Below are 21404 nucleotides of genomic sequence, written 5' to 3' on the forward strand. Positions count from 1 at the left end.
GTTCTTAAAATTATCTTGGCACCAAAATAACTTTATAGTAATAGAAAGCACAGTAAAGGTTGGCATCGTTTGAACTGTTCCATGCATGATGTATGGGGATTGGTTTTTATATGCCTGGATTTCAAAAGTGACTTGGAAAAAAAATTAAGATTCAGAGCACAGACAGGATTCACATGTTACTCCCGCATTAATGAGCTGATGTGTCATTAGAGATGTCCTTCTAGGAACATATTACAGACATTTCCAAAATGCTTGAGCAGAACAATGGAAAACTCCTATTTATTCCAAGTGCCCAGTACTAGGAAGTTCCCACCGAAGTTTCAGGCTAAACGAGCGCTTGCCATATGAGGACAGAGGGTACTGGATGTTAGAGATGAACCCAAACCAAAACCCCAGATCCAAAGACACCCCATGCTGTTTTGGATTTCCACTTTTGGACTGACTCCCTATCTGTGTCATGGAGAGAACCAAAACCCAGATCCATCCATCCCCACAGGTTTTGGGGAAACTGGGATCGGGACCGAGGGAGGTGGTGGAATCTCCATCTTTAGAGGTTTTTAAGGCCTGGCTTGACAAAGCCCTGGCTGGGATGATTTAGTTGGTGTTGGTCCTGCTTTGAGCAGGGGATTGGACTAGATGACCTCCTGAGGTCTCTTCCAACCCTAATATTCTATGATTCTATGACCCAGATCTGAACATTGTATTTCAGGTCAATTTCTAGCTAATTACTGTACCATTAACTTTCATTTTCACGTCCTCTCCATGCTTACTGGGTCTGTCAGGGACTAGACAGCAAAGTGCTGAAATAGCACTCGGGAAAGGATCTTCTTTCAGTATTTCCTGTATAATCATAAGTATGCAGTACTGACATAGATAATTTCACCTAAGATCTCCAGCTCAATTCTGCAGTCAGTTCAGATCATTTGGATAAGCTTTGCATACACATCCAAACTTCTAGATACTTCTCTGACCCTCATCCAAACTCCAAACCTCCTGAGATTTTGCCATCATATTTTCTGAATCTACCAAGGCAAATTCCCCCTTATCATAATGATAATTCCACTGACTACAGGGGTGCTGCATTAAACTTAGGCTACTGGTGACTATGGTCATTCTGAATTTTGTAAGGGACTCTTCTCCATTTGCAGACAGCTCCTCAAATCTTTCTTTGCTGCAACTCAAATGGATGGGCTGTTGGGCAGAACATTAATATAAAACAAATGTTTAAACCGTGTAATGTTAACTTATGAGGGAAAATACAAGCAGTTGGAATTTTTGCGCTGTACAGTGTAAGGGGCCTTTTATAGCAGCTGTTTCAAATAGACATTGTGATTAATGGGTATAATTCAGGAACTAAAAACAGACCCATCGTCACATAAGTCTCATGGCCCAGTGCTACAAGGGGGCTGGTAAATTTCTTTACCAAAAACCGGCTGTGTAAAGGGAAGTACATTTGTTTCACAGACATTAGGTGCACAATGGAGGTGTCTGTCTATCACTGGTAATTTAAATCTCAGACTTTGGGCCAAATCAGCATTGGTGTAAATTCACATGACTTCAGCAGATCTGCATTCAGTTATGCCAGGATTTGATCTTGAGACCCTCTTTATTCCTGCCCTGCACAGTCTACTTGTCTGGCTTTGGGTTCCTCTCTTTCCTTTACCACAATCAGGCCCAGGCTGGTGTGGGAGCATTCTCCTCTGGGAACTCCTGCCACCTCAAATGGACTCCCTAGATCTCCCCATCTCTTCTCTCTTTTCACATCTCTGCAGGAAACACACAGTTTTCCTTTGACAGTCCTCTAACTTCTGTCTCCCACTGCAAAGCATTCTGGGAGGGAGATGAGTAGAAAGACACTGTAGAACAAGGCTGTGTTGCACTGTAACCACAAATGTTTATTTTTCAGAAAGAGGGAAACACTCTGTGGTGAAAAGTAGAACAATTGCTTTTATTTTCATAGCTTCAGGCACACCACATAGATCAAGTGGTGGAACAAAGCCACAAGTGAATTACGTTAGCCTGTCCCGAAGGAGGGAAAACCAAAAGGGTCAGTCTACTTCTCATGACAGAGCCTTTTGTGTTATGTAGCACAGTGAACACTTTTCATCTTTTCATGCTGGAAGTCAGCTCTCTCAAGTAGGCCCAAACTTGTTACTGAACTCACTGGTACCAAGGAATTAAATTCTTTAAAGATATAATAGCTTCTGCTAGCGAACAGAACGTCCGAACCACCAACATATACACTCCTCAAACCAGCCTCAAGACTGCATGATGCAGACAGAAAAAAACCTCTAGCACAGCATCACCTTCTCTTTCTTAAATGCCAGTGTCCCTGTGATTGAGAGAAGGACACAAAATAGGTTTATTTTTTCTAAGTGTCCTAGGGCATGGATGCCTGTTTTTCAGTGGTCAAGTGGGCTGTGATATCTGAGGCTTCAAAAGAAAAGTTAAATAAGCAGCATTTGAACGTCCTGTATTTGTGGGTACTTTAAGGGCCAAGCTCCCCAAAAGTGACTAGTGATTCTGGACACCCAACTTGAGACACCTTAAAGCGGCTTGATTTTCAGTAAGTGCTGAGTGCTTTCCCTTTAAGGTATCTCAAGTTGAGCATCCAAAAATGGAGGCATCTAAAATCACTAGGCACTTTGAAAATCTTCTGGTCCAAGGTATTGATTGTTATTATAGCTGAGACTAGACCAAACCTCTAGCAGGTCTGGAACCTAAAACATGGCCTGCAGTTTTTAGCCTAGTGAGGTGGTGACCCTGTCAGATTTCATAGCTTCAAGCTAGATCAGTACTTGGTTAAGACACCTAGATGTTGCAGAAAGTTGTGCTGGTGGGTCACTAGTTGGTGCTCTTCAGAGCCCCTGCCACATGTGGGGTAGGGGCACTATGTGGCTGGAGGGGCCACATTTTTAATGAGATGTCACACTTAGGTGCTAATCACCCAGACAGACAAAATTACAGCAACTGTGATAACTACTTAGATGGTTGGCCTGTTTTTCAGATGTGCTGAGCGTCCACAAATTCAGCTGATGCCAATGGAAGCTACCCGTCACATTTATATTGCTAAACCGTACATGTAAAGGGACTTGACAGCATCAATGGCTTGCTAGCCTTTCTTCCTCTTCATCTGCCCAATAGCCAAGAGCTATATTGCAGCTAAAGGATGGCTACTGAGGTGGTACCATCCCATTTCAGCCAAAGCAGCTCACTCTTCAGTTTCTTGCTATCTGCAGGTTTTCCCCAAACTCCACCAGGTCAGGTCTAGGCGCCAGAGCTCCACACAGTTACAGCACTATCACGTCGTCATTCAGTACAAGTTTCTATTGATAACATCTGTCTTTTATCTTCCTCTGTATTGGGATAAAGCCAGGGTGCAGATGGAAGGAACAAATCATTTACAAGCCAGCTTCATGTTTTATATTAACATCTATGAATCACAATCTGTAGCTCTCTCTCCTATTACAAAGAGCTGGATCCATGGACCAAGCCCTATCTTCAAGATAAACTTCCAGTCCAATTTGATGAGCAGAAGGTGTGATCAGTAGTCTCAATTCATACGGGTGTCAATTGGTAGCTCTCTCACATTTGTACCGGGACACGTAGGAACTTGCAAGCCACTTAAGAACCGCAAGCACTTTTAATTCCCTTTATAAGCCATCCAAGACCCAAGTACCGTATGATAAAACTCAGCTTTTTTCTGAGAAAGCTGTCTTGCATAATGCTCATTTCCAGCAGAAATTAGGCAGTTGCTCTGGGTTGTATCAGATGATGGCACATTTTCTTAGTTTCATATGTGGTCTTCAATCAGTAACTTTTTGCATATGATTTAACTATATGCACAAAACCAAAACCCTAAATCTTTACACTTTACAATTCCTGGACTTCCATCACCAACCACAGGTATAGTTCAAATTTCCTTAAATTTGTGATATATTTCACATCCTGGGTATGTCTTTCAAACTCATTGGCATTTTAAACAAATTCATTTTGGTCTTTTTTCTGCTCCTTTAGTGTTCACTTTTTGCAAACATTTGTGCCGTTGACTTTTAATAGCCTGAGCACAGGTTGGATTTGCTTCCTGTGGATATTCACATCAATAACCCAATGGATCAGCTAAGAGCTTATCCATCAGCGATCAGAAACAATACCATCTGATTTATTTGACCGACCACAACTAAGCATGAGCTTGAATTATGAATAGCAAGCTACAGAGTAAAGAAATATGGGGAAAAAGTCATTAAACAACATTGAATGGCAAATAAAACTGAGAAATGAGCAATCTGTTCACAGGGATTTCGTGAACAAAAAAAGAGGCTAAAATTCAGCAAATGAAGGAGCTGTCATAAATTATTTCCTAGTGGCCAGTAGGTACTGTATATATTTAATTGTTTGATAAACAGAGATAGGCCTGGATCTATATCCCAACTACCCCTGAAATCTGGTCCAGATACAGCTTTTGATTCTGTGTCTTGAGTCTCTCTCTAATTTAAAATAATATACAATTGATGAGGATACTCAAAATATAGGTAACTACACTATGGGTCTGAATCACCAGTATTACACCAGTGTAACTTCACTGACTTCAGCAGAATGACTTCTGATTTACATCCAAGTATGTGAGATCATCATCAACAATGTATTTTAAATACACTGTAGCTCATGAAAGCTCATGCTCAAATAAATTGGTTAGTCTCTAAGGTGCCACAAGTACTCCTTTTCTTTTTGCGAATACAGACTAACACGGCTGTTCCTCTGAAACCTGAACTATGTTAGAAATCTATCTAGGACAAGTTTTCAAAAGCAAACTACAAAACTGCAGGCATAATTTTTCATGGCTAAAGTTTGTGTGGTTAAAATCCCTGACTTGTCCATGCAGGCAGCATTTGTATATGGAAATCCAGTATTTAGCCATCGACACAATTTGCGTGGAGAAGATGTAGTGTGTAAGCAGAAGGCTGTTTCTTCTGTGGATGCAAAAATTAGACTGTAGAAAAATTAGTTCAGCAAGTTTGCAGTTTGGGTTGAAGCCTCTTGGAAATGAACAAGGAATGACAATGGTCTCAATTATCAATATTATGAAATCTGAATCGAAATCTCAGAGCCAAACACCCAGGAATTTTGGTGAAGTTCAGATCTGGAGCTAGATTTAACCTTCTCAGCTTTGGTGCCTCTCTAGTTGGAAGTCCCTAGTGTTCCCACGGTCTTGGTTAAAGAGCACTTCTTGGGTTACCAGAAGAGATTTTCAGGGGAATAATCTCATCTTGATGCACTGCCATCCCTATTAATTCTAGTACTTTTTCTGATTGCAATTATATGAGCTAGTAATACTAACTACAATAAAAGTATGTGGACTATCAATCCTCAGGCTTCAGGTAGGGTTGCCAATTTAGGTTGCATGTATTCCTGGAGGTTTCATCACATGACATAATCTTTAATTAAAGATTAATCTTTAATTCCTGGAGACTCCAGGACAATCCTGGAGGACTGGCAACCCTAGCTTCAGGACATAAAATGATCATCAGCTGGGACTGAAAGAAATTATGGTTCACATGGGCATATTATAGTACTGATCCCATGGTGAACACAATAATTATAATTACTATACAATTGGAGGAAATCTGGGGTGTGATTTTCAAAAATCCTTAGTTACTGGCCTAACTCTAGTCCCACTGAAGTCAATGGGCATTTTCCCATTTACTTCTATGTGATCAGAGTTAGGTTATTGCTTGGTTCTTCTGAAAATCCCACTGCTGAAGCATCAGGAATTGTCAAGTGTTGAAGATAGAACATGGAGCACAGGGACCATTGGTGTGTTCTGATATTGAAGTTATGTTCTTTTATATTACAATGGATAGATCCTTAACAACAGGATGAGAACAACGCTTTCAGGGATGGAAATCCAAGTCTACATCCTCTCCTGCTTCTCAGGACATGCTCTGTTTGACAGATTCAGAATGGCAAATACACTTTGGGCTTAAGAATATCAACAAGCAACTCAAAAATGTTTCTCCTCATGCGTTACAGGCTTCTCCTCAGTACTCTGTGCCCTTGCATTCAAAACGAAGAGGCACCGAACCATTGAAGGGTGATTGATAGGGCTGTGCAAACTGGCTCAAAGAAAATAAGAATTGACTGGAACTTCTGTCAAAAACTCAAGCCATTTTGGCAAACTAGCTTTTTTTAAAAAAATTATTCCCTCACGACTTTGCTCCACACCTTCCCACTGTATGGTGAAAAAACTGTTCCATTGGTGATTCTGGCCCTGAAAAACTAAGCCATACCAGAAAGCTCAAGGTAAAATTTGATCTCATGAGATTTCCAGCCCAGAGACAGAGATAAAAGTGGAGAAACAGTGGAACTTTTGGCTGCCTGTTCAAACTGAACTTTCGAGTCTATTGAGTTTCACCCATTGCTAGTGACTAGGCTATAAGAAGTCATCTCAATGACTTGGTTTAACCAAACTCGTAGAGCTGACCTGTCTCTCCCATATTACACTCAGGTGGTCTATTCATAGCTAGAACAGCATCCATACTTATTTCTCTTACTCTGAGAAAGCTGTACATGCAGATGGACATCCAATTGGTGAGCATCTTTTCCACCACAGACTCGGTCCTCCTCAGCATAAGCTTAGGGTTTTTGGAAGCTGAGGCATCTATGAGATCCACCAACAGGTCCTTCATGATGCTAGTGTAGTACTCCAGTTTTCCATGTAATGCAATAGTGAGCAAGGAGGCCAAGTTACACCTGAAAGAAGAGTTATAAATGATCCTAGGTTTGATTATACACGACAATACAGTCAATTGGCATCAAAAGAATTCAAGGCCATGGCAATATACCAGAACCTTTTCATGACACCTCTCAAGTGCGTTGACATTTCAAACTCTTTCAGTGCTACTGGTTCTCATATTGGATCATGCCACTCTTTAGTGGTATGAGATGCAAATCATATAAGACAAAACTAATCACTGTACTTTTTGGTGCTCCCCTGTATAACGGTGCAGTTTTACAGCAGAACTTCAGAGTTACGAAATCCTTGGGAATGGAGGTTGTTTGTAACTCTGAAATGTTCGTAACGCTGAACAAAATGTAATGGTAGTTCTTTCAAAAGTTTACAACTGAACATTGACTTAATACAGCTTTGAAACTTTACTGTGTAGAAGAAAAATACTGCTTTCCCTTTATTTTTTTAGTAGTTTACGTTTAGCACAGTACTGTACTGTATTTGCTTTTTTTTTTTTTTTTTTTTTTTTAAGATTCTGCTGCTGCCTTATTGTGTACTTCTGGTTCCAAATGAGGTATATGACTGACTGCTCAGTTTGTAACTCTGGTGTTCGTAACTCTGAGGTTCTCCTGCACATTCTTCAGAGTCTGACATTCAGCCAATAAGCCCGTGTGGCTCAGCCTTCAAATAAAACGAAAGGAACACTACAGAGACCAGATGGTTTTGGGTTTGGCAACAGGCTACAGAACCTTTAATCTCCCAGGCTGTCTAGCCTACGTCAGCAGCGGGAAAAAACTGTGCGCAGTGGCCTATGTGAAATGTGTTCATTGATCTCTATTAAGTTCTTGGTAGGACAGGTGTCCATATCCCAAAACTGTCACTAAGTGGCACCCTCTCTGGTAGTCGCAGCAGATAAACCAGGGGCACCGTGGAGCCTGACCTTCCCTCTGAGCCTGGAAGTGCTCCTCCTGGGTCAGGATTAGGCAGGCGCTGTGTAGCACACCTGCTCTGTGGGTACATAGAGGACTTCAGACTCCACGGCTGGCTGTCAATGATGCTTTCAATGCTGCCCTTGCCCCAGGAAGTTCTTACCTGTCTCTAACAGCAAAGTCCTTCTGTTGCTCGAGAGCATGGACGAATACGATGAGGAAGTGCTTGTTGTTGAGCAGGGTGGAGAATAACGCAATTCCTTCTTCCATGTTGGGCCTGCAATTTTCAGGAATCTAAAGAAAAAGTGGGGACTTTGGTGAGGAAGCCACAGTTCATTGCTTTATCAACCTTTATCTTATCTGACACATTCTGAAGTGACTGGCAAGTGTAAAAACACTCAGCTGGAATTCTCTCTCCCTGAACCCCATCTGATGTATGTTTCTTATCTAGATAAGAATTGACTGTGGAGGAATGTGCAGCAACTGCACTTACATCTGGGCCTGCGGGAGTCGCTCTCAAACTCATTTACAAAGAGACTGTAGACTGAAATTGGGAAAATATGGCAAACCTCCCACTAGGAAAGCCTAGGGATGATCTTGTCAGCTGTGATTCTGCAGCCACAGAGCAGAAGTTCAGCAGCTTTTGTCTCCTATCATCAGCAAAGGTTGATCAGCTGACACGCCTTGTTTTTCTGGCTGTTTGGCGTATGCAAACATCTTTTTAAGCATCACAAAAAAGGACGTAAGCTCGAGCTTGTGTGAAGATTTTTGGGAGGCAAAAAATGCAAATCTGGTGACACCAAAACATTTAATGAATTCGGGCTGATTTTGTAGAATTGTTTAGGTTGGAAAAACAATGAAAATCAAATTCTGAAAAATTTGAAACGTTTTGGTTTGACATTTACAAAACAAAATATTTAGATTTTTTTAATTCAAAATGACTGTTTAAAAATTTCCTTTAACTTTATTTTTTTTAAATTATAAAATGTAAAAGTAAGCTCAAAATCAAAACAAAACATTTCATTTTGAGTTGAGCAAAACTTTGTTTGACCCAAAATGAATTTTTTTTCTTGACTTTTCTATTAGCTGAAAATTTCAAAAACATTTGTTTTCAGTTTGACCTGAAATTCCCCTTGCCCCCAACCCCCGCCAACGTTTCTGGAATTGCCAGCATACTGAAAAATCTGTTATTCACTAGCTTTGATATAAAAAAATAAGACTATGGTTTGTGACAGTTAATAGCAGTTGTTTATCTCTGGGCTACTCACTTTCCATTCTCCCGACAGCAAGGGATGCGTTTCTTGGACCTGACACCCGACCTGTGAGTTGAGCTGCTGGTAAGGCAGAACGTAACGCTCCTCATAGAGCGAGGAACACTGCAATAAAACAGAGCCATGTGGAGAAAAGGGTGAGCAAGACCGGATTCTTCACCACACTTAGAGAGGGCAACATTGTTTGAGACATGAACAGTAATGTCATCGGGATGTGAGGCCACCCATCAGGAAGGAACACTTTGGTATGCTTTAACAGAGCCTTTAAAAACTTGGCCAGAGCCTTGTGAACGAACAGACACCACAAAAGTCAGGGGTAGGCAGATGTCTTAGCAGAACAAGATTGTTACAAAAAGGAGATTATGAACAGACTAATATGACATCTACAGAATCTTGGTAGAGAAAGAATTACAGGGGAATAAGTCAAGGTAGAGGACTATGGGGTGTTTAAACATATGTAACTTTTGAAGTAGAATGGAAATATACTGAAATATCTTACATTCATATAGCAGCCTACATCCTAAAGAATGTAGTGCCCACGTACACACAGGGGTGGACATCTTAGAAACATTAATAGTAATTGGCAAAAATTGCAAACAAAAATCATCATTTCACTCTCTGCCACAGAAATGTAATTACTTCTGGGGTGAAATATGGCAGCTACTTAACAGTGCATAGCAACACTCCAAAGCAGCTGATGACTGGAAGTAAGGATTGCATCGTGTCTGGTGTGAAACTGGAGGGGGGGAATTCGATACGCAGACTGGAACTGGGCCAGGACACTGGGGATATTGTTTTTCCACCTGTGAAAAAGTGCCAAGGGAATTTTAAGGATAGTGAGCACTATCTGCTTGTGCCCTGAGGGGCATCTCAGTGAAACAAGTTCTCCACATCCTCTGGAGGACCCTCCCCAGGTGGAATGATAGTGGGATACCACCTCAGTCTCTTCCCCTGGGAGTGAAACCATGCCTGGGCTCAGTTAGTCCCACCTGGCACAGTGGGGTGCAACTGGAACCAGTAGCGGTGTCTCAAACCGCACAGCTAAGGAGGACTTTGCTTTTGCTTCTCATCTCAGAGACAGCACCTGCAGCAGCATGGCGGCACCCAGTTACACCCTGCTGGTGCACTGGTTCAGTACTGACTCAGAGGGGAGTGTCTCACCAAAGCAAGGCTCCCATCCAAGTACTGACGAGGCCTGACCCTGTTTCATAGCCCGAGGTGCTGTGGCTACGGTTTTTATGATAATTAAGGCTGAAATAAATGATAGCAGCTGAATAACTGTGTTGTACGGTAAACCTTTACTGGGAGAAGACAGAGCCATGATTTAGTTGAGAAGGAATTTGAGTGATTAGGTGTGTATGAAATGTGGGACTGTCTTACTTTGGGGAAGAATGTCCGTGTCACAAAGTGCTTGTACTCCAGGAACGGGATCCCCTGGCTGCGGTTTAACTCCTTGGTCAGGTCTGTCATGTCAGTCTGAAGTTCAGCAAAACCTGATCCAAAGAAACCCAAAAACTGAAAGGGCTGAAATAATCTATCAGCCAGAGCAGAGAGTGACAAGCCTGGCATTTGCATACAATATACTCATCATCTCTGCCTCTTCATACCCTTTTCCCTGGGAGGCAATGGACTGTATCTGGGGCTTAACTGTCAGCATTATGCACCAAACCCTGCAGTTCTTACTCAGGCGAGACTCCCACTGCCTCCAAAACAAAGGCCCTGCAGGGTTTGGTCTATAACACAAGGGTTCCAGTGTATTCTATGGAGAGTCACAGACTGAGAAGACAATAAGTGAAGGCACCTGAAGCTCTTATCCACTGTTTCTCCAAGCAGTAACATATGGCATTTCTGTAGCTCCCTGCATTGGAGGCTCATAAAGCATTTTATAAACATTAATGTGATCTCATACATATCATTATCCCCACTTTACAGCTAGAGAAACGGATGGTGCAGAGATTAAGTGACTTGCCAAAGGCCACACAGCAAGACAGTGGCAGAGCTGAGAACTCTAGAGCTAGATCTCCTGACTCCCAGGTCTGTGCTTCAACTACTACGCCATGCTTCCTCCCACTGAGAAGTACACCTTGCTCACAAGTCCCACATAGCCCAGGCGATTGAAAGGAAGCTACAGAAATTCAGGTTGTAGCTCCTGGGCTTTTAACACTACTATAAAGCACGAAGAGAAGCTGTTTCAATCAGATTACTCAATGGGCATCCCTACTTTTCTGTGGGTGAGTATAAGGTGAAGGAAGCTCCTTTCCTTGCACACACCCCTGCTGGGTTCTTACAAGTCTGATTTCAGTTTTGTGGCAAAAGACAAATAAACCTGGAAACTCCAGGAGCGGAGCTCCTTTGCCTCCTCACTCCCGTCCCCACATCTCCTCCTCCTTCCCCAGTGGCAGTTACCGACCTTTGCGGATTTCCTCTCGGATCTGGGACTCCATCTCCTCCATCTGGAGCAAGGTTTTCTGCCAGTAGCGCTCTGCCCTGCGGCTCTTAGTGCAGAACACAAACAGGCCTGGGGAAGAAAAAGGGGGGGGGGGGGGGGAAGCTTAGAAGGTTAGGCCCACAAGTGAAGAAGAATACTGTAGGAAATTGAAGCTGGGAGTAGAGAGGAGTTTAGGTCAGTAGAATAAAGACTGTGAAGTATATCTACACAGAAAAAAAACAAATATTCATTTTTAGTTTAACAACTATGAAATAAATACACATCTGATCAGGCAGCTGCTGATTATTTATAAATAAATCAAACCAGCTTGAATTAAATGATCACTCAACGACTATCATATTAAATTTAGGCCTGCACATTACATACATTACCAGACTTACTGCATGTTAATGAATTCCATCTGATTAATGAAAATGTGTGTGAAGAGGTTTAACACCTGTTTTGTAACGTGTGTGTCCTTCAGCACTCTTATGCCTCCAGAAATATGTTTCCAATGATCAGTAGATTATTTAATAAATAAAGTATATAATAACTTCTATTAAAAATAAATGAAATCCTTATTGGAAACACTTCATTTTCAATGACACAATGTTTTTCTTGCTGCAATCATTCTGGGCATGTGAAAAGATGAACTAGCTAGATGACACAGATCTGTTTTCAACAACTTCCAACAAGAATGATGTCCAGACTGGTAGCCTTTGTTGTGTCTGCTCCAGATATGCATCCTTTACTATGGTTAGTAGGGTCTCCATGATTGAGTTCTACCTCTCTCGATTTTTTCCTTCCCTCAGTTATTATATTTTATTTAACTTTGTGAAGAATTTGGGTGACAGAGAAAGGGGCTTTAAAATTAAAGAAGGGCTCAGACTACAAAACTGAGCTCTAGATCCAGCTTGTGGACACTCCACAATTCAGGGGTGGGACCCATCCTTATATAAAATAAAGTTGGGAGTGTAAATCGTCTAAACTTCCATGTGTGAAGGCAATGCCACAGAGCTGAAGGGATCAGTGTGGCTCAGGGATGTTCCATTCCCTTACCTACGACAGACAGCAGCAGCAGGATACTGCAGATGACTATGGAGACTATGATCGCTGTCTCGCCTCCCCCAAGGTGCAGCATAGCAATCGTCTGGTTGAATTTTCCAACCTGGATCTAGAGAAGAATACAAAGGAAAAAAAGTCACCCAGTAGTTAACAAGCAACTAGGAGATCAGCAGGAACTTGCTACAGGGGGAAATGACACATACATGTGATGCTGAGGCTGTTGGTTACCAGGCAATATCAGGTGTAAAACTCATGTGGATTCAAGAGATAGTGGCCACCATCCAGTGTAGTCAGGGAGAAGCTCCATTAGGTTTTACACAAATTTTATAGCTTCTATCCAGCAGGGGTCCATGGGGCTAAGATGCACAAACCCATTCACTTTATACAGTGAAACCTACCTAAGAAACCAGCCTTATTAAAGAGCCTTCTGCTCATGAGGCCAACGCCCAGCATCCTCATCAGCATTATGACAGGTTTCAGAGTAGCAGCCGTGTTAGTCTGTATCCGCAAAAAGAAAAGGAGTACTTGTGGCACCTTATAGACTAACCAATTTATCTGAGCATTAGCTTTCGTGAGCTACGGCTCACTTCATCGGATGCATTCAGTGAAGTGAGCTGTAGCTCACGAAAGCTTAAGCTCAAATAAATCTGTTAGTCTCTAAGGTGCCACAAGTACTCCTTTTCTTTCACCAGCATTAGTTATCATTTATATTGTGGTAATGCCTACAGGCTTGAATCAGGGTCAAGGCTGCATTGTGCTAAGTGCAAAATAAAAGGCACTCCTGCCCTGAAGAACTTCCAGTCAAATAGGTACAATTCTTAACCCAGTTCCACTGTACTTTCCACCCAGACCTTCCGTGAATGCAGAACTGCTATCAGTTAGTGAGAGAAGCGTAAGAATTGAAAGATACTGAGACAAAAATAAAATCAAAAATGAAAATAACTAATCATAGTACTAACAGGGGGCTGATTGTCTTGTGGTTGTGGCACAGGACAGGGAGTCAGGAGACATTGGTTCTATTGCTGGGTCATATGTCACACTTCCTGTGACACCACGGGCAATCCCCATGTGCCTCAGTTTCCCCACTTGTATAATGGGGAGGCCAAACACTCTGGCCTCCCGGGGGATTGTGGGGTTTAACTCATTAATATTTATGGGATAAAAGGGAAAACTAGCTTCTTTACAAGAAAGAAAATATGGCCTCATACCATGGTTTCACTTCTGGAAACTGAGTTTCACTTCTCCAAAGGAATGAGAAGAAAGAAACTCCAGCAAAAAACAAAGTGAGCTTGAGGAGGGCGGGGTGCAGTGATCTTATGATGATCCACTGAACAAACCCATATGGAGAAATGGTCTGAAATAAATCGGACGATATTCAATAAGGACAAATGTAAAGTACTCCACAAGGAACAATCAATTGCACACATACAAAATTGGAAATGAGTGCCTACGAAGGAGTGCTGCAGAAAGGGATCTGGGGGTCAGAGTAGATCACAACCTAAATATATGAGTCAACAGTGTAACACTGTTGCAAAAAAACAAGCATAATTTCTGTGATCTATCAGCAGGAGTGTTGTAAAGACATGAGAAGTAATTCTTCCCCTTTACTCCGCACTGATAAGGCCTCAACTAGAGTATTGTGTCCAGTTCTGGGAGCCACACTTCAGGAAAGATGTGGACAAACTGGAGAAAGTCTAGAGGAGAGAAACAAAAATGATTAAAGATCTAGAAAACATGACCTGTGAGGAAGATTGAAGAAACTGGGTTTGTTTAGTCTGGAAAAGAGAAGCTTGAGAGGGGACATGATAACAGTTTTCAAGTACATAAAAGGTTGTTACAAGGAGGAGGCTGAAAAATTGTTCTTCTTAATCTCTGAGGTTAGGACAAGAAGCAATGGGCTTAAATTGCAGCAAGGGAGGTTTAGGTTGGACATTACAAAAATCTTACTGTCAGGGTAGTTAAGCACTGGAACAAATTACCGAGGGAGGTTGTAGAATCTCCATCTTTGGAGGTTTTTAAGAACAGGTTAGAAAAACACTTGTCAGGGATGGTCAAGTTATGACTTAGTCCTGTCTTGAGTGCATTTAACCCTCTTATCTATTCATCTATTGAATCCAATATGCCACCAGGTAGTTTTTTAGATGAGATTTATTTCAGTTACAAAAGGTGTCAAAAATCTGTGGTTTTCGATGGCAGGAACTTTACTAGTACCCTGGTGCTGTAAAATGTTCTTGAATAATATGATAGCCCTGTTGTAGCTGGCAAGGAAGGGACTCTTCAGCTGTATTTATTGCTTATATTAGAAAAAATGTTTACAGAAGACAGAGATTCCTTGAGCACATAGGTATGTACGTATACTCCCCACCCCGCACCTTTACAGGCTTTATGCATCTATTGAGGGTGTTCATCAGACAGCCACTATAAAGCAATACACACTGTAGTGAGAAAAGGAGTACTTGTGGCACCTTAGAGACTAACCAATTTATTTGAGCATGAGCTTTCGTGAGCTACAGCTCACTTCATCGGATGCATGAAGTGAGCTGTAGCTCACAAAAGCTCATGCTCAAATAAATTGGTTAGTCTCTAAGGTGCCACAAGTACTCCTTTTCTTTTTGCGAAGACAGACTAACATGGCTGTTACTCTGAACACTGTAGTGAGGTTTTCATGTGTTTTGTCTAAAAAAGTTCTAATGAGGAAAGATAAATCTGCATTTTACATTCTGGATTTTTTTATTCTAGCTAGACTGGGCCAAATTTGCATTATTGCCAGGAGCAGAAATCCCAGTTTCAGTGTTTAAATGATTCTGCAGTGAACTAAAATGGGTTTGAAGGCCCCTTAAGGTCTTTTGGATTTTTTGTACAGATCTATTAAAAATCCTTTTTATAGGCACAGTCTATTGGCTGGAGTGCATTTGGGTCAAGGTTAAACTGTGGTTTCCTTACTTTACCACAGAGTGGGGGTGTAGAGTACAATTCTGCTGTAGGACAAAATTCTGCTGTCAAAGCAACATCTCTAACATGCTGCTCTCCCTACATGGGCAGAACTTCCATTGACTTTATGGGAGACTTGCAGACAAGCTTAGTCAAGGGTCATCATCAGGATCAGGAGAATTTCACCCATACTGAGCCACAATTTTAAAGGGCAGCCTTCCTTTGTGCAGAAACAGCTGCACGCACAACTAATTATGGGTGCAAGTCCTACCATTTAGACAGCTGTATGAAACTCACATTTAGCCATCCAAATGGAAAGATTTGCCCCAATATCTAGTTGCACCTCTACTGCAGTACACTGCTAATAACCAGCTGTGACTTTAGTAACATGTATCATTCCCTTGTTTATCTACATTCTGGGCACCCCCAAGGCATTAACCAGAAAGCTTGCTGTTGAAACCAAAGCTAGCAAGACGTGTATCACAAGACCAGGTTTTTTCTAAAATAAGAATTTCCCATTTTTCAGTTCCCACTAAAAAGAAAAAAAATTTTTTCCTGTTTTCATTAACAATGGCTTAGGAAATCCTGGGTTCTGCTACTTCTGCATTTGTTTGTTTTGATTTTGCATAGACCGTCAAACACGAAGGCCATAAGCAATGAATAAGGAGCCTCCCCCCATAGAAGCAGTGGGGTTGCTTCTGAAGTACTCTGTTTCTGGGGAACATCAGGCCACACATTCTTCAAATCCCTCTGTGCTCTTCCTACCCCCTAAGCCAAACGTCCCTGCAAATTTATTATGGACACATTTACTGGAAAAAGAATCAGTTGGGATGAAGGCTATAGGTTCTCAGGCGGTTGAGACAGGTGGAGACTTTGTCTCCAACTGTGAACAGCTTTAATCTCACCCCTGAGGAGCCAAGGGCTATAAATGAAGTGAAAGCTGAAGGCAAAGGCATACAATTAGGGACACCCTCTGGAAAAAAAGGAGTAAGGAACAATAGTAAAGCCACAAACACAAACCCTCCCAAGAACAGTTGAGAGCTGCTTTGACATCAGAACGGCCTTGGATCCTGTCCCTTGAGTTCCATCAGATCGAGACAGGCCAGTGAGATGATCTAGTGCTGGGGAAAGATGCCAGACCGATGGCCCAGGGGACGACTGAATTCCTCTTTTTATCTGCAGAGCAGCTGCAGATGGGCAGTGGCAATGTGAGCTTCCCAGTGCTGCCCCCTCCACTGCACTTCTCCTCTGCCACTATAGGACTGAGAGGGGCATTCAGGTCTGCATTCCCATTCAATCCCTGCTCGTCTGCTGACGCTGATAACAAGGGGGCCTGACCACCAGTAACTGGGCTGGGAACTGCTGAACTCATTTCACATGGGCCATTCAGAGCAAAACCTTTTAGTGGCGAAGGATCGAGTGACAGTAGGATTTTACACTCATTGCTGGAACTGGGGGACTTCCCTCTACAGCTTATAGTGCAACCAGCCATTTCTCAAATGAACCCACCAGGAGCAAGTGCCATCATTTGGCTGTCAGCACCCCAGAACCTGCAGAGAAATGGCTGCCTTCTCCATGCTTTAGATGTCACAGAATCATTAGGCTAAATGCTGAGAGATGCTCAGTCCCAGTAACTCCCATGGAAGGTGCTGGTGCTCAGCACTGGTCAGTATTTCACCCTCAGAGAGGAGAGGTGGAAAAGACCTGTCCATTCATCTAGCCCACCCCTCTTCAGCCATTGTAGAATTGTTCCCAGCGGTGTGTTCACTTAGTGCTTTGCACAGGCAAGTGCTAAGGGAATCCCGAGGCTAACATGCGGGTTCCCTGATATATTAAGTTCAAGACATAGAGTGCTCTCATCCTGCAAGCTCAGACCATCCTGGCTTGTGGCACTCACCGTCACGGGCAGCTGTCTTTCCGATGTGCTCAGTGACTCGTTGACTGAGCAGTGAATGACTTTGTCTGAAACAATCTGTATCTCACAGGAAATGAGGCCAATTTTCACTTGGTACTCATCGCTTTCCAGGCTCAGGTTGTCAGGCTCTTTCTAATTACAAAAACAAAACCAGGACAACAAAGTGAATTAGTCAGTCCCCCAAGCGTCAGGCCCACTTGCAATGGCTTCTTTGTGGAAGCCCTAGTAAACTTCCTGTACCTCCTGCCACCAGTCCAGCCCTGGGAAAGCCCTCCCTCTCTGCTGACATCTTCCATTTTTCCAACCTTCTATGGGAAATCCAACCTCCACCCATTCCTCATTTTCCTGTTTCCAGTCCCTCGCCATCTCCAGTGTGGCACATGGAATGGACAAATGCCCTGGCAAAGCTTGGAAAATACTGTCTTTGATCTGCTCTGGTTGTGCATGGCAAATACATATCAGAGAGACTATATGGGGCGGGAGAGAAACGGGGTGGCTTGATAGCTTGTGGATGGCTGCATTAGATTAGAGAGAGGAAGAGAGTATTTTTGAAGTATGCTTCACTCAGTGAGGACGTTCTACAACAAACGAGGGCTTTTAAACTTGTACATTGTCCAAACCACTCAGTCTTGGTTTGCCCTGACTTCCTTGTTAATTTAACACAGTAGCCATCAAAGAATTCAGAGCCCATTTCTACAAGAACCAATCTCCACAATCATGGACATTAGATATGGAAAAGACCCTTTGGTCACTTGGTCTGTTCCAACTATATCCAGTGCTTTGTCTCCCTCCTTGCTGCTACATCCTTCAAATACAGTACTAGGGTATCATAATCCATCCCTCTAAGGCATCACTTGGCCAAGCTACATACTCCAACACCCTAATCTGTTCAGTAGGAGACTGCAGGCTCATCAGAATTTAGCATTACCCTTGGGAATGAACTGTTCACTCCTCTGAGAGTTCCTTCCCCCTTATCCCCTACCTATACCCATCCCTCCTTTCACCCCTCATGCCTTCTCTCTATTGCATTTATAAGGAACTCATCACCCGCTATGGTATCTAGTCAACCTACCCACTGAAGAACCTCACAGTGAGAAAATGGTGACATCCTAGTGTAAAGTCTTAAAGCCAAAAATCCAGGAGGCCCTGTGTTAGTCTCTTACATGTATAACCAGAGTCAGGGGTTCCCCAGGATGGTGCTTGATCCATTTCTCCTTCTTGGCTGTGAAGAACTGGGGGTTGGCGTAGTACTCCAGGCCGAACTTGCTGGTGTGCTGGGCCTCCTCAGGGTACATGTCCTCATCGGGAGCCAGCCTGTCGTCCATGTAGAGGCGTCCATTGATGTAGAAGTCCACCAGTGCTGGCTTGCTCCCCACAGTGAGGTTGGAGGCAGCTGGAGAGGGGCAGGTAATCATAGTGTCGGTGTGAACCTTACAGTTCTGAAAGCAGGAAAGAGCATGTGCATCAAAAATGGATAAACCCAAGTCTCAGTCATGTGTCAGCAAATGTCCTGAGAGGCCCAGAGCCCTCAAGCAGCTGCGGCAACCTCAGATAGGATGGCACTGTAAACATTAATAATAATAATTACAGTGCATGGGCATAACTTAGGTCTGACATTCTTCTGAGCTAAGGAACATAACATTCATCCCAGCTACAGCCCCATCAACAGCAAGGGTTAGAGACCAGGTCCAATGCTTTTATAGCTGGTAGATTATTATTCAGAACCTCCCCAGTCACCAGGCAGACAACCCGGTTCAGTGTCTTTGAGCTGCATTAATGCAGGACACTTACTGTTTGTTCTTTCCCGATGCTGTGAACCACCATCGACACATTCTGAACCATCAAAAAGCCATGTCCTCCCAGAGTGATGATCCTGCCTCCACTGGGAAAATAAGAAAGAGGTGAGAAAGAGAGCGCAGGTATCACTGACAACATATATGCTGCCAGACTAACCAGATATAGGCAGGGAAAATGCACAAATATTCAGGGAATAGCATATTGTTTCAGTAATGAACATGTGATGATTACAGCAGAGCAGGTTACCCAGGGGCCAGCAATGTAAAGGTTAGCACATATCTAGCTCGATACTTAGATGAATTACGACTTACTCATTTTTTTTAGCTTAGCAAAGAAGGGCTAAGTACTGGGTGGGCCAAGCAGCCCGTTACACTGACACAAATTCAGCATTTTTCAAAATGTTATTTTTGATTTAGGAAAAAAAACAAACCCTGTGACAATTCATTTGTGTTTTGGACCTGCTGCCTGTGGCATGAGGTGCTGTCAATGTGCAAGCAATTAAAGAGAGCAATGAGATGGCTGTGGCACATGCTTCACTGGGAGGGAGGGAGGAAGGGAGAAGTGGCTCCTGTCTTCAGCTGAACAGCAATTGCACCCAGGCTTTGCCCTGTATGTGGCTTTTCATTTCCCCCATTTCATGTTCTATTTGCTTTAATGACATGGTGATATCAAGTAACTAGTCTGGGAAGTGGGGGGTGGGTAGTGATTTATCCACTAATGTCCAACAGGTTCAATATATTCAGTGCCTTGTCTCTAGTGTCCTTATAGTCAGGGCCTTCTTAAGCCCTTAAAACGGGTATAAGTTGTAGTATGTTGTTGTTACTTATGTTTATTGTCCCTGTTAGGCTCTTGCCAAGTCTGTGTAATTGTTTGGGATCTACGGCCTTTTAAAACAACTTTACTCCTCATCATATTGATAATTTAGTAATGCCATAAACCAAATTAGATCCAGCTATCTGCTGAGTTACTTGTACTTCATGATCATATCTACAGCAACATATTAGTATTGAGAGAATTCACAAATAATCCTACAATAACAAATCAGTGTGAACAATATTCACAAGTAACCCTACAAAACAAACCACTATGCACAGCCCAACCCTTGTGAGTAGCTCTGCATTAACAGAGTGGTGTGTACACACCAGGAAAAAACAACTTCCATCAAGTTTCCAACATTGTACTATTTGGAAACCAAAGGAAATTCAAAAAACAGTTTCCAATTTAATGAGAAATGCCCTAATGGGTTACTTTTTGGATGTAAGCCTCTACATTTTGTCACTCTGTGTTTAGATACAGCTCTTGCCATTCACCAGTCCTGAGACTGATAAAACTCCATGTGAGAAGCCGAGGGTTGGGTGTGTCATTGATGTGCATTCTCACACAGCCTGTAGCCTTGGTATTGCACTTCTGATCTGAGTCATGGCTCTGCTGGGCAGGCTGTAGATAGCATCGGACTCTTGTAGTCATAGTAGCCTCCATACTTTCTGAAGGTGTTGTTTTCATGGCATTTTAGAGAGGAGGCTCAGGTGCTGGATTCTCAGATTTCTGTGGTCAGATGCAGGCTCTGCACTTTCAGATTTTACTGCTAAGTGAGTTGGGATTTCACAGAGAAATCCAAAAGCAACAGGAAGTCCAAAGGCTCCGGGGAGACAAATGAAACCAAAGTAACATGCTTTAAAAGTGAAAAGTAGTGGCATTAGGAGCCATTTAAACACAAAATTACAAATCTCAGTTGATTGCCTTCAGTATTATTGCCAGTCAGAATCCTAAGACTCAGAGGGTATGTCTGCATTGCAATAAAACACCCACGGCTGGCCCATGTCAGCTGATTCAGGCTTGCAGGGCTCAGGCTGTTGGCTATAAAATTGCAGTGTAGATGTTTGGGCTGCAGCCTGGGGAGGCTGGGACCCTCCCCACCCTCCCCAGAGCCCAGGCTCCAGCCGGAGCCCAAACATCTACATTCCCATTTTATAGCCCCACAGCCTGAGCCAGCTGACGTTCCGGCCATGGGTGTTTTATTGCAGTATAGATGTAGGCCCCCACTTGAACTTCCATAAGGCACCTACAAGATGTAGAAGAAGACAGGCAGTAAAGTTACTAAGGATGACAGTCAATGCTTTTCTTCCATTTCCCATGTGAATTTCAGAGAAACTGGCTAGAACTAGGACCACAGCCAGCAGGTGTCTGCATAACTCCTCAATGTAGCTCTGCCAATGCACCGTAGTCCTGAGTTGTGATAGCTCCTGGTATTCCAACCCTGGGGACACCACACTGCTTTGCCAAAGCCCTCAGTTCTGACTTGCAAAATCCTCAGGCATTCTTCCCCTGAGGTCACTATTCA

At 42.8% G+C, this 21404-nt stretch overlaps 1 protein-coding gene across 1 annotated transcript in view; it reads right to left on the reverse strand.

Annotated features, from left to right (window-relative positions):
- The window catches only part of PLXND1 (plexin D1), a 123647-nt gene that overhangs the window by 29454 nt on the left and 72789 nt on the right, over nucleotides 1-21404 (reverse strand). The window contains exons 17-25 of the mRNA XM_048858075.2: nucleotides 19058-19148; nucleotides 18430-18705; nucleotides 17249-17398; nucleotides 12415-12529; nucleotides 11338-11445; nucleotides 10308-10420; nucleotides 8925-9032; nucleotides 7820-7950; nucleotides 6552-6750 (exon numbers count right to left, since the gene is read on the reverse strand). Of these exons, the coding sequence (XP_048714032.2) occupies nucleotides 6552-6750; nucleotides 7820-7950; nucleotides 8925-9032; nucleotides 10308-10420; nucleotides 11338-11445; nucleotides 12415-12529; nucleotides 17249-17398; nucleotides 18430-18705; nucleotides 19058-19148 (1291 nt within the window). The remainder of the gene's footprint in view (nucleotides 1-6551; nucleotides 6751-7819; nucleotides 7951-8924; nucleotides 9033-10307; nucleotides 10421-11337; nucleotides 11446-12414; nucleotides 12530-17248; nucleotides 17399-18429; nucleotides 18706-19057; nucleotides 19149-21404) is intronic.

The sequence above is a fragment of the Caretta caretta genome, chromosome 7 (genome assembly GCF_965140235.1).
Source record: "Caretta caretta isolate rCarCar2 chromosome 7, rCarCar1.hap1, whole genome shotgun sequence".
In the NCBI taxonomy this organism is placed as follows: Eukaryota; Metazoa; Chordata; order Testudines; family Cheloniidae; genus Caretta; species Caretta caretta.